The sequence below is a fragment of the Aspergillus heteromorphus genome (genome assembly GCF_003184545.1).
Source record: "Aspergillus heteromorphus CBS 117.55 chromosome Unknown BO70scaffold_1, whole genome shotgun sequence".
NCBI classification, from domain to species: domain Eukaryota; kingdom Fungi; phylum Ascomycota; class Eurotiomycetes; order Eurotiales; family Aspergillaceae; genus Aspergillus; species Aspergillus heteromorphus.
Window position 1 is genome coordinate 516,374 of NW_020290406.1, and position 12,394 is coordinate 528,767.

The 12,394-nt window shown below is 52.3% G+C and overlaps 6 protein-coding genes across 6 annotated transcripts; 3 read left to right on the forward strand and 3 right to left on the reverse strand.

Annotated features, from left to right (window-relative positions):
- Nucleotides 1–332: 332 nt before the first annotated feature.
- Nucleotides 333–1,282, reverse strand: BO70DRAFT_357267 (NADH dehydrogenase [ubiquinone] 1 beta subcomplex subunit 7). Its single transcript, XM_025541998.1, has 3 exons — nt 1,181–1,282; nt 964–1,088; nt 333–871 (listed from the first exon to the last, which is right to left on the reverse strand). Exons 1-3 carry the CDS (start codon nt 1,230–1,232, stop codon nt 767–769), a joined length of 282 nt encoding a protein of 93 aa, XP_025403863.1. The 5' UTR covers nt 1,233–1,282; the 3' UTR covers nt 333–766.
- A 390-nt stretch (nt 1,283–1,672) lies between these two features.
- Nucleotides 1,673–3,920, forward strand: BO70DRAFT_367358 (putative APSES transcription factor; the record flags this gene model as incomplete). The annotated part of the gene is made up of 3 exons (XM_025544559.1): nt 1,673–1,720; nt 1,842–2,028; nt 2,077–3,920. 3 exons carry the CDS (start codon nt 1,673–1,675, stop codon nt 3,918–3,920), a joined length of 2,079 nt encoding a protein of 692 aa, XP_025403864.1.
- Nucleotides 3,921–5,393: 1,473 nt separating this feature from the next.
- On the reverse strand, nt 5,394–6,003 carry BO70DRAFT_357270 (uncharacterized protein). Its single transcript, XM_025541999.1, has one exon. The coding sequence runs from the start codon at nt 5,677–5,679 to the stop codon at nt 5,470–5,472; it is 210 nt and encodes a 69-aa protein (XP_025403865.1). The 5' UTR covers nt 5,680–6,003; the 3' UTR covers nt 5,394–5,469.
- Nucleotides 6,004–6,040: 37 nt separating this feature from the next.
- BO70DRAFT_357271 (uncharacterized protein) lies at nt 6,041–6,690 on the forward strand. Its single transcript, XM_025542000.1, has one exon. The coding sequence runs from the start codon at nt 6,234–6,236 to the stop codon at nt 6,516–6,518; it is 285 nt and encodes a 94-aa protein (XP_025403866.1). The 5' UTR covers nt 6,041–6,233; the 3' UTR covers nt 6,519–6,690.
- Nucleotides 6,691–6,991: 301 nt separating this feature from the next.
- BO70DRAFT_375892 (Zn(II)2Cys6 transcription factor) lies at nt 6,992–9,529 on the forward strand. The gene is made up of 3 exons (XM_025545091.1): nt 6,992–8,056; nt 8,107–8,910; nt 8,966–9,529. The coding sequence occupies exons 1-3, from the start codon at nt 7,268–7,270 to the stop codon at nt 9,077–9,079; spliced, it is 1,707 nt and encodes a 568-aa protein (XP_025403867.1). The 5' UTR covers nt 6,992–7,267; the 3' UTR covers nt 9,080–9,529.
- A 470-nt stretch (nt 9,530–9,999) lies between these two features.
- On the reverse strand, nt 10,000–12,308 carry BO70DRAFT_281298 (putative amino acid permease; the record flags this gene model as incomplete). Its single annotated transcript, XM_025539009.1, has 10 exons — nt 10,000–10,211; nt 10,344–10,746; nt 10,812–10,934; nt 10,989–11,332; nt 11,383–11,503; nt 11,567–11,792; nt 11,845–11,920; nt 11,983–12,031; nt 12,089–12,109; nt 12,192–12,308. The coding sequence occupies 10 exons, from the start codon at nt 12,306–12,308 to the stop codon at nt 10,000–10,002; spliced, it is 1,692 nt and encodes a 563-aa protein (XP_025403868.1).
- Nucleotides 12,309–12,394: the final 86 nt, after the last annotated feature.

Sequence of the window (12,394 nt, forward strand, 5' to 3'; positions counted from 1 at the left end):
TCGGCACTTCCGTAGGCAATGCCGAGAGGGTAGGCTCAGAGTACAGACGGCGTTCACAACGACAAAAAACCAGCAAAGAGGCACTGGTGGGGGGGAACCGTGAGAGGGGTCAGTTGGATGCTTTTATTGTCGACTCTATGCCGATTTTCTGTCAAACCTTCGGAGGGGCGCGGCCGGGAAAGTGAGCCTCCATTCGCTGACAGGCGGGCGGGGCTGCAGATACAGTATTATCGAGTCCTTATTATCAGCGCCGATTTCTAAGCAGCGCCGATGGTTACGGGTCATGTGATTTTCGCTATCAGTCGCAGTTGCCCCGTAGATATCTATACGTAGGACCTAACCACAATAGCAATGGTTGGCTCCCATTATGCTGACAGAGTCATTGCCAAGATAATTGCCCAGAATCCTACACGGGGATTTGCCGGTCTAGTTTTGTCGCAATGGTGAATTGATGACAGGTCCCAGACTCTCCACCCCCCTCCCGCTTGGACTGAATGGCTTGTTTCCAAGGCAAGGGCATTTGGCGAATCCGGGAAACTCGTCTTCATCGGACGAAATGCGGGTTGGCCGGGGAGGCGTGCGCCAGGTGCAGTCGAACCCATTTATTGGTCAATCGATGGATTGGCTCTCACAGGTGTGGTATCGGCAAGCTTAATCTCGAATGAATCCCAACGCCAAAGTCGGTGCATGGACAAACAATCTCAGAATCTCTATGTACATAACCCGCTGCCTCGTCCGTCTTGAATGCACGTCGATGTGTTCGGTATTAGTTGCTCCGGGCACCACCCTTAGCAGCCCGAAGCTCCTCCATCTTAGCAACGCGCTTCTTGAATTCGTCATACTGGCACTTTTCATAGCTGTGTCTCTCGTCCTAAATAGTATCAAAAAGAGTATCGCGTTAATTAAGCACGTCCGAAGCATTTAAGCAGACACGCCGCAGGTGACTCCGTGGGAGTATCATACCTCGCACTTCCAGGGAAGGTAGTACTCTTGCTGTCGGCAGCGGTTCAGAGGAATGAGGAGGTGGGCGCAAGAGTCGCGGTACTGTAGGGGAAGACGGGCATCCGACATTTCCTGGCGGGTGGCAGCTGGATATAAACGTCAGTTGCCGATCGTTCAATGGCGACAATGCAATCAATTCTGCGCCTCACACCGGACGCCAATGGCAGTAAATACGTACCGGTGCTGTCCCCAAGCCCAACGGCATGCTTAACGGTCTCGGCGACGGTCATTTTGACACGAAGGGGGAATGCAATCGAGGGTTGTTCCGAGGATAGGCGACTGGGCAGCGAGGTTTGCAGCTATTCCGCAGTCGTCGTTGCTTCCTCCCGGAGTCTGTCATGTGACATCACGTGTCGTCCTGGCCACAACGGGACTAGCGTCGCTGATGCCACTTTACGCGGTTCGACGTACCCGGAGCGCGTCTTGCCTTAGTAGCCCAGCCCTGCACTGCAATTCATCGCGTTGTGAGATAGCGTTGCTGGGCCATCACCAAATCAGCTTACTTTCAACCCAGGCCCATGTGATGAGTCAGGACAAACTATCGTGCCTGAGATTGATGCCTCACAGTAGCTGAGCCCAGGCCCCAGAATTACTGTGTCGAGCCGCACCGAAACTTCCTGTTGCTGTCCGAGAACCTGCTGAATCAAACCGGCGGACGGAGACGCCTATCATGGCGGCTGTGGATTTCTCGAATGTCTACTCTGCTACTTATAGTAGTGTAAGTTCTACCTTTGCTTGCTATTGGCATCGTTTGGTCCCAGGGAGGGCTTGGTTTTTCCGCGCTTGTCAAACATCTCCATGTGGGAAGACGGTCACGGCAAGCTAATATCTGCAACTAGGTCCCGGTCTTCGAATTCAAACTCGATGGCGAAAGCGTTATGCGAAGGCGGTCCGATGACTGGATAAATGCCACACACATTTTGAAATTAGCTGGATTTGACAAGCCTGCGAGGACGCGCATTCTGGAGCGGGAGGTGCAGAAAGGAGTCCATGAGAAGGTGCAAGGTGGTTATGGCAAATACCAAGGTAGGAGGACGTTTCAGCGTGATTTAATCTTGCTAAAACTTCACCTAGGAACATGGATACCCCTCCCTGAAGGTCGTATGCTCGCCGAGCGTAATAACATAATCGACAAGCTAAGGCCGATATTCGACTACGTGGCTGGAGACCGGAGCCCACCACCTGCCCCGAAACATACAACAGCGTCAAAACCGAGAGCTACAAAGAATGCAGGGACTAGGAGGATCGTCAATGAAGAGGTTTTTAGTGCTAAACCTCGGAACATGGCACCGCCCCCCATTACCTATGAACACTATGAGATGGTCCAGGGATTTGATGAGGATGAATCTATCGAACAGGCAACCCTCGAGTCTTCATCCATGATCGCGGATGAGGAGATGATGCCGATGTCTCAGAATGGTGCTTACTCCCGGAAGCGTAAGCGTGGGATAAACGAGGCTCCAGCCATGTCGATTACTGAACAGGAACACATCCTCTATGGTGACCAGCTCTTGGATTATTTTATGACGGTCGGAGATGCTCCTGAAGCCACGCGTGTTCCTCCGCCACAGCCACCTACCAACTTCCAGGTCGATCGTCCAATTGATGACTCCGGCAACACTGCTCTTCATTGGGCATGTGCTATGGGTGATTTGGAAATCGTGAGAGATCTACTCCGGAGAGGGGCGGACGTGAAGGCACTATCCATCCACGAAGAAACACCACTTGTGCGTGCTGTATTGTTTACAAATAACTACGAGAAGAAGACTTTTCCGGCGCTATTGGAGCTTCTCCTTGACACGGTCTCATTCCGGGACTGGTTCGGCGCTACCCTCTTCCACCACATATCGGAGACAACAAGGAGCAAAGGGAAATGGAAGAGCTCGCGATATTACTGTGAGATACTGCTAGAAAAGCTACGCGTCACATGCTCTATCGAGGAGGTCGATCTATTGCTTTCCTGTCAGGATTCAAACGGGGACACTGCTGCTTTGGTTGCTGCTCGGAACGGTGCCTTTCGCTTGGTGGATTTACTGCTTGCGCGTTGCCCACGGGCTGGTGACCTGGTGAACAAGAAGGGCGAAACAGCTGCAAGTATTGCCCGACGTGTCGCCCCTCATGAGCGTGACATCCCACATCCACCATCATCTATAACGATGGGGAATGATCAGATGGATGGCGAGGTCACTGCACCTGTCAACTCTGATAATGCACCCGCAGCCCCTCCACAGGATCCATCTGCCGCTACCGCGGTCCTGCTTTCTAAAATAGGTGTTATCATGGCCGAGGCGAACAAGAAGCTCACTTTGAGCTACGGAAGCTCCAAGGCAAACCAGCAAGATTCAGATGATGTTGCAAACCCAGAAGCGTTATACGAGCAATTAGAATCCGATCGACAGAAGATACGAAAACAGGCCGCTGTATTCGTGGCGAAAGAGGCGCAAGACGAGCCGTTCAACACACAAATCGATCGATACGAACAGTTGAAAAGTCGCTATGAATCGCTCCTCGAGCGTATTCAGCAGGCTCGTCTGAAAGAAAGGATTACGACAACAGCTCTGCCGGAGAAGGAAAGCACAGCGACACCTGCAACGGATCAGGAGAGCCTCATCCACACATACCGACTGGCGCAGCAATTGTGCGCCGCTCAAAAGGCTCGGTGCGCGGCTGTCAAGGATCTTGCGCAACAGACGGCCGATGCAGGCGTAAGCACCAAATTCGACGTTCATCGCAAGCTGGTCGCACTTGCAACCGGCCTGAAAGAGGAAGAATTAGACCCGATGGCTGCAGAGCTAGCCGAAACATTGGAGTTCGATCGCATGAACGGAAAAGCTGCAGGGGTTGATTCACCGGAGCCAGAGGCTAGGGAATCGGCCACTTTCCCCCTGCCTGGTCCAGCGGTATCTGTGGATGCCTGATCGGACGAGAAGAATTTCGTCCCGTTTACCACTTGGTTGCCTTCGCAGTCCAGTCCGCCAGCCTGCGATGACGTGTCATCGTATTAGGTTGTCTGTAATTATTGTGGACTCGACATGATCTTCTACCGGCGGCTATGGGATGGATACCTATTATTCTCCTCCCTCTTTTCCAATGCTGTGGATGCAAACCGCTCTTTTCGATCTCCGATGCCTTCATTTCTTCCTACCTACCTCTGGCGGGCAATTTGATTTCTGGTTTGCCAGCAGATACCCATCTATTATTACTTACTCGTTGCTGTTTCACGTTTCCCACCACTGTACTCTGACCGAAGCTTTGTATGATCGTCCCGTCGCACTCCCGAGACCGATCTGACAATACGAACCCGAATGGAGAGCCTACCTACCTTACCTACTACTAGATACCTACCTACCTGCTAGGCTCAAAGGCAAAAACCACGACTACTGCGCTACTAGCCGCTCTACTCATGTACATAGTATGCACAGCGTACATACGAAAGTTTAACCTGCAAAACTTTCCATCAATAGCAAGCGAAGTACCTGGGCCCCTGGAGGCAAAAATAGACTCTATACTCCGTACCACAGTATACAAACGGGCTGGAAATCATGATTACCTATCGCCCCCCCTGTCCTTACTTAGATTGGTACTCCGTATTAACTTTTTCTTTTCCCGGGAATGCATGCATGCATCGTACGTTCTTGTCCCCTTCCCCTGTTTGCCATCAGCCATCAGCCATCAGCCGCCGTTCCTCGAGCTGAAAGTGCTAAGCCCACCCACCACCCGCTCACATCGAGACGAATTGGAACGTAACGTCAGCCCAAATGTATCAGGGCCTGTTAATAACCATTGTCATTTAGGCTACTGATCGCCCGGGTCTAAATCCAGGAGTAATAATATGGCACGTGAGGCGTGTGCAACGACGCAATGGACTTACATATGGATTATGGACTAATGGACTAAGTATATTGGGGTCTCGGCGAACCACCGAAAGGATGCAGGTTTACTTGACCAACCCCCTTGGAAATGGACAGGGATTGCGTATTCTGCGCACTATGCGAAATTCCCCCGAATTAACGCTGCCTAGCTAGCTGGGTCTGGTAGTTTTCCGAATCCTGGGATCCTGCGATGCTGGGCACTTTGGGCGGTGGCACTTTATTATAGTATGTATCTGCATATAGATAGAAACAAGGAGGAAGAGGCGGGCCACGGAAATACTCAGGTGATATTTCGGGATGTTTGTGTTATTCCTGCGAAAAAAAAAAGCATGTGCACTCCTAGGGGCCTAACGGCCTAGGCTTTGGTGTGTGGTGATCTACTCCTGACTATCTCTATACCGACTAGCTTGTCTGGTAGCCTTGAGTTTACTTGGGTTCAGGATTCCAGCACGACCCGAATCTGAAACCGTTCACTATATCATACGTCCATCGAGCAGACTTGTGCCGTTGTCCCTACGGGCCATGGTACGGTAGATTTTCCACCCATAAACGTCACCTGCAGCGATTAGTTGGGCGAGCACGCACTGGGAGCGGGCTAAGCGAAACGGTAGTTCCATCCAGTCAGTCCCCGGCAGCCCCCGGCAGCCCCCAGCATATCCATGGAACATGACCCAGGAGAACCACAGTTCACATCAAGAACGGGTTCTCTTCGAAGTTCGATCACTGAACTCTTGCGGCACACAGACCCAACGCCAATGATCTGCGTGCAAAATGAGCTGACTGGTGATCGGACGTGCAGCGCCATCTGTGTCTGCGAATTTCTTTTGACTCTGGCAGTATCTAGCGCACGGGGTGCGGGACCACCCGTTCCACATATGGAGACGAGATTTTCAAGGGGGTTGCTTGAATTTCACTCCGGGTCCCGTGGGAGTTCAGGATTCGGGGTCGGTTGGGAGGTTGACGGAGCCGAAAGAGAAGAAGGTGAGACATTGTTTGCCCAGAGGGGTTGTCGCAGATGCAGTCGGAGGTTGGAAAACAGGAATGACAAAGGAAGACCCCTACGTAGACAGATTCACTGTGCTACGGTTTCCCCATGGCAGGGCAAGCCAACCGCCTTGGAAAACACACTATTCCCCAGTTCTCGAAAGAGACAGCACGAGGGGACAACTGGATCTAGTCAAGTCGTAGGCGAGAAAGTTCCATCCCGGTGCTTGGCAACCGAGATAGTCTGGAATTAGTGGCTTTTGGGCGAATCCTTTCGAGCCCTGGTCAGTCTATCCGCTAGCGACTCTCTCGCTACTAAATTATCAGATGCCAATGCCACTGGCCAGGGGGAAAGCGGAGATTTCTGGCTGCAAGATGCGCCCAGTAACAGGCCGCCTCCGCACGCAGCATCATGGCTCTCCCACTGCTGAAATCACCGCGGGTGGATCGGGTGGGGGTCTGGAAAGCGAAGGAAGGCCAGTCGATGTAGGAATCCTTCGTAAGGTTTCGAGGTACCATTCGAAACTGCCGGTTGCAATTGGACAAGCATTGATGCGGGATTTTCGTATGCAAGAAAAAAGGTTATCCTGCCGCGAGCCTCGAGGGGATCAGATCATCAGCGCCCGTCCGGACACCACCGCCGCAAGAGGATGGACTTAGAGCCTTAGGGGCCTTAGAGGACTTTGACTTAGAGGACGGTGTGATCCACCACTAGGGTCGATCAGCAGCGCGCCGGTGGTTTGCCATGCCCGGCAGTCCTGGTGTGTGGTGTGTAAATGAAACGGACGAGGGCGATGGTAGGATTGACCGTTGTTTGGATGGGTAGAAACTGGAAGAGGTGAGGCAGTGAGGAGAGGAAACCCGGGAACCGAGTTCTGTGGTTGAAGGTTAGGATTAGGAGATCAGCGGAATGACGAGGAAGGCCCGGGTGCTGCTGGGATTGATCCTCCGCGTCTCGATCGGCCGTGAGGAAGGACCTCTGGGCTCTCGCTGCTTCCCCCCAAATTCCCAATTGCCCGACCGTCTGGAGCCCCCACTACTTTTGGCTCCGGCCTTTCGCCGCCTGCGCTTTTTGCCCCCCATACTTAATAATCCCCGATCTACGGAGTAGCAACCAACCAACTAACTAGCTAGTTAACTACACTTCCACTCCCTCCTCCACCTCCAACCTATCTCCTTGTGATTTGACATCCCTTTCTTTCGTCGCCCTCCCCAGTTCAACCTGTCACCTCAAACTCTTCTTTCCTCCAGTCTCTTATCCACTGCTCTCTCTCGTCCCCTTTCTATGGTATATACACTTTAAACGTCCGCAGGCTGGCTCCAATCTCCGGTCGGACTCCTCCGCCCCTCATTTGTCTTCATGTCTCTACCCCACAGTCGATATACAAAAACGGCATTCTCCCCTACACATGGAGGTTCATACGTTAGTTTGTGCGCCGGGGAAACCTCCCTCCCCCGCACCTCCCCAGCTTTCCGCTGCGCCTGAAAAGAGAAAGCGGGTCCGCCGATGGCATCACCGAGGCTTTACAGGGTGTTCGACCTGTCGCCGACGCCACGTCCGCTGCGACGAAGCGTCGCCCTCATGCAAGAACTGTGTGCGCCTAGGTCTTGAGTGTGATGGGACGCAGGGTCGCATGACCTTCAAGGTCTACGGGCCACCGCAGGAATCGTCTTCTGCCACCGCTAAAAAGACCGAGAAAAAGATTAATCGCCCCGGAGAAATGCAAATCAAATTGGAGCCTACAGAAATTGAGAACGAGCACTTCGAAGCACTGGTGGTGTCCCCGACAACGGTTCCCGATTTGAAACCTATCAAGTTCCGTTTCCAGGAGCCCATCTCCCCTGCTGGATTCCTGTCATCGTCTTTGGATTGCGTGGAAGGCCGGTATTACACTCACTTCGTGGATCAAGTCTCTACGCTACTCCTGATCTACGACAATTCGATAAACATCAATCCTTACCGGAGATTCTTCCCTGAACTTGCTCGATCATCGCCGTCAATGGCTAGCGCCATGCAAGCAATGGGAGCGTTGCATCTCGCCAACACGTCTAAGGGACAGCAGCGAAACAAGCATTTCCAAGAAGCCATGAGCAGTTACGGCGAAGTAGTCAAGTCATTCAGGACTCGGTATACAGAACCTGATCAGGGCGTGCGGTTGACCGATTTTGCCACTTGCCTGTTACTATCACTGTTCGAGGTAAGTCTTTGGGTATTTAGTAAGAAGTGCTCAGAATGCTGACTGGTCAGATGATGGATTCTCAACATCATAATTGGGCCATTCATCTTAAAGGAGCTCGCGAGATCTACCGAATGCTGTTCTCCCCGAATAGCGACCCCGATAAGGAAGCCAAGCGTCTCAAGGAAATCAACCACCCACTTCGACCCTTCCTTGTTTCTCTTCTTTCGTACCTAGATGTTGCGGGTGCCTGTGCTACTAGTGAGGGGACGGTTGTGGAAGGCAGCTATTGGAGGACACATGGAGGCGGCTGGGAATATAACCTAGGCACCCCCAGCCTTTCTGCCGAAACTCCCACCTATAACCAGTTTCTGGTCGAGCTGCGGCAATGTTGGTCCGTTATGATGGAGATCCAGGCGTCTATCAGCGCATTTGGAAAGGCTAAGCATGACCGCTTGATGTCGCCCGAACAACAAGATCTAGTCTATCACGAGCTGCTACAGAGGCTGGTCCAGTGGCGGCTAACTGCACCACAATCCCTCCAAGTATTGGGAGATCTGGACGACGAGAGCTTGCGCCAGTATCCGTATCCGGATGTCGTCGAATATGCGGGATGTATCGAGGCCTACGAGAAAGCGACCAACATTTTCCTGCACAGAGTGGGAGCGGCAGATCGCCCTGACTGGCAACCTCAAAGACCTTTGCTGGACATGCTTGCCTCGCGAATTCTGGCATTGATTGGGAAGCTCGCAAAAGACGTGGGCCAGTTGGCGGTGCTTTGGCCTCTCTTTACGGCAGGTCGAGAGACGCGAGATGAGCAGGAACAGAAATATGTGCGACAGACAATGACCGACCTTCAACGGTTCGGTTTCAAGGTATGTGACAACTTGAAATGAGAAATTTACCATACAGACACTAATGAAATCGCAGAATGTCGACAGAGCCCTTGAGGAATTAGAGCATGCATGGTTCAAGCAACGCACCTTCCCAGAAGGCTGGGTTGACACCATGGACAATGTTCGTTCCGCGATATTGCTTCCTTAGTCACGAGTATGAGAAACGCTATCATGCCGCACCTCGAACATAAGCCTGCTGTCGACTTCATCATCGGTCGACAGCTATCCGTCAAATACTTGCACGACACCTGATCGACTGTACCGGGGCCACGGCACCCTCTTTATTTGGATTATTAGCGACGAAACGGAGTCCGATTTCTGTTGATCTCAGACAGGCGTTTTTATAGGAATTGAAGGCGTATGTATGGCTGGACAGGGGCTGGGCCCTTAGCTTAGACTTTGAATTTGGGATATGTTTGATAATTTTGCGGACCTTGCATGCATCATTGCAATAGGACGGATGCTTTTTTTTTTCTGTTCAGTTGGAGTTGGGGTACACATATAGATGGATACACGCACCATATACCAGACTTGCAAAAGTACTATATAGAGGTAGATAGTATTACTTTTCTGATATATTTTATGTTTTCTAAAGAATGGCAGCATTCGGCTATGCTGTTCCACTGCTTCGATTCCGCAAGTGTGCTTTCTTTTGGTATCGATCATGTATATCTGTTTACCGCAGTACACTGTAGTACAGTAGACATTCCCGCCTCATGATATTCATCGTAGACCACTAGCACTATCATATATACACTTCTACTCTTCCATTACCAACCCAATCCTTGAAGCAAAAAGTAAAATCTATTCATGTAGAGAAAGAGGGCTATAACCACGCATATTACCACACCCGCCTTCCTTTCCTCTGTAATTCTTTCTTTCTCCCTCTAACAATCGAAAATTTGGAAACAACACAGCAGCTTTTTTTTTTTTTTTTTCGTCCCACTCGTAATTGATTGACACCCGATCAGTCAATTTCTCCATCCACAACTGCTGCACTGTATGTTCGGTACAGCCAGTTTGAGATAGTTCAAGTTTTCATAAGTACCGTATCGCATACATACATCGCTATGACTGTGACGCGCTGGCCTCAGCTTCAGACTGCTGGTGGTGGTGGTGGTGGTGGTGGTGGTGAACCTCGACCTCATCCACGGTCTCCTGCGCTCCCTTGCTGTCGATGAAATGCGAGATACGGTCGATGGGTAACCAGGCGCTTTCGGGGGTGACGAAGTAGGAGATTAGTGCGAAGATGGTCACCGCGGCCATGATGATGGGGGCGTCTGGGATGCGGGTGCGTTCGTTAGTATACATACATACATACATACATACATACATTCATACATTATAAATGCACGCTGGGTTGGGAAGATGGTATATGGGAAAGGAGAGGGGGGAAGCGGGGGGAAGCTTACAGTTCAGGTTTGCACCCGTAACGGGGAACTCGTACGGCGAGAACAGCACGGCAACCACCCAGCCGTTCCAGAAGACGCCGATGAACTGGAACGGCTTGCTGAAACGACCCAGGCTCCATTCGGGCTTGGGGAATCGCTTGGGCGTGCAGAGAAGTCGGCCCAGACAGATGAGACCGTAGGCGGCGGCGCTGGGGACGCCGGCGGCGGAGACGAGTGAGGTGAATGCCACGTCTGACGGGAGAAGGGTGCAGCTGATGATTGCGGACACGCCCCAGACCACGATGACGGCGTTGCGGGGCTGGCCGTTGTTGACTTTCGAGACCCAGCCCGAGAACGGGAGGACGCCGTCACGGGCGACGGCGAAGACGAGGCGGGATGCGGCGACGATGGCGATGGCGGTGTTCTGGAGGTGGGGGTGTTAGTGGTGGTGGTGTTGTTGTTGGTGCAGGGGATTTTTAATGGACTTACCAGCCACAGGGCGATGATGCAAATCACGTTCATGAAGACGTGGCCGCCTTTACCGAGGACGACGGCGTAGAGAGGCACGAAGGGCTGGGGAGAGCCGAAGGAAAGGAGGGTGTCGGCATCGGGCTAATGAGGTGGGTGAGTATTTGGTGGGTTGCGGCGTGGTCCTGGGAAACTTACGGCGCAGAAGAGGAACAGGATGATAGTGGCCAGTCCTCCGATTCCACTGACGACGGTACTCCAGAAGATACCGCGAGCCGCGGTTATAGAAGCATGCTTGGTCTCTTCGGCGACGTGACCGGAAGCATCGAAACCGATCAAGATACCAGCCGTGGCGAGGTAGGAGAGACACCAGTTCCATCCCGCAGGGGCACCAGTGCCATTGTAAGTCGACATGAAGGCTTCCTCAGTGGTCCGGAATCCCCAAGTGTGGGCGGCTCCAATCGGCAGCCAGATAACGTTGAGCAAGAAATCCAACAAGACGATCGCGGATGACCCCCAGAAAACCCATTTGAAGGCCCTAGCTGCGATGCTGTGAGTAAACGCGGAAAAGATACGGGTCGTAGTGACATACGCGGCAGGTAGTTGAGAAGTGCAGCCATTGCCAAAAGCACCTCGGTGCAGATCCACTGGACTGCGCGGAACTTCATGCTGTACGTATCTTTCGGGAAGTCGCAGTTGAAGACAGTCAATTCCTGTGGTGATGGTCAGAAGCCCATCTCCCGTGTTATTGCAGCTCCATGGACTGCAACACTTACCGACAGCATGTAGTTGACAGCAGCCTGGGTGTTGCTAGCGCAAAAGGTCGTCCAGGCAGTAGTACTCCACCAAGCAACCACGAAGCCCAGGAGTCTCCCGAAACGAGGACCTCCAGCCTCCGCGGCCCAGAGGTAGATGGAGCCGGCAGACGGAGAGGCAGAGCATACTTCCGCAATGACGGCAGCGGTGATGTATGTGAAAACCAACGTAACGAGATAACTCGTCCTGTTCGAGGTCAGATATTGGACGTGACTGTAGAGAATACCCAAAAACCCACCAATAAGCCAAGTTACCGCCTGCTGCAATACCGGTACTAAAGGTGGTGCGCACACCTCCGACAAAGTAAAGGGCAGCTGACAGACATCAAGTTAGAGATGGATGCAGCCCCGTGATTGGCTCTGGTCGTTTCGCCTACCGAATGTCGTCGAGAAATTCTCGACTAATGTGTATGTTCTATGAAGAACCTGCAATTATGTATAAGCTGAATTTGCGATCTGCAAGGGATGCGACCAGCAACTTACTGGCTTATAGCCCATGGATTTCTGTCGGTTGAATGTTAGCGATCATTCGAGGAGTCGAAGGCGCGAGAGATGAGGTCCCCGAGGGGGGTGTTGATGTACATACCAAGAGCTGTGCATCTTCTTGGGATTCGGCCTGGCTTCTGATCTCTTCCCCCCCGGACGGAAGAGGGTCTGTGTCAGCAACGGGTTGCGATTGCTCCTGGTGAGGTGATGGAGCCATGGCTGCCGTGCTGGAAACCGAAGCCAATGATTAGAGGCTCCAATGACGGTGATGGGGTCGAGACCGTACAAGAAGGGTCTTTGTTC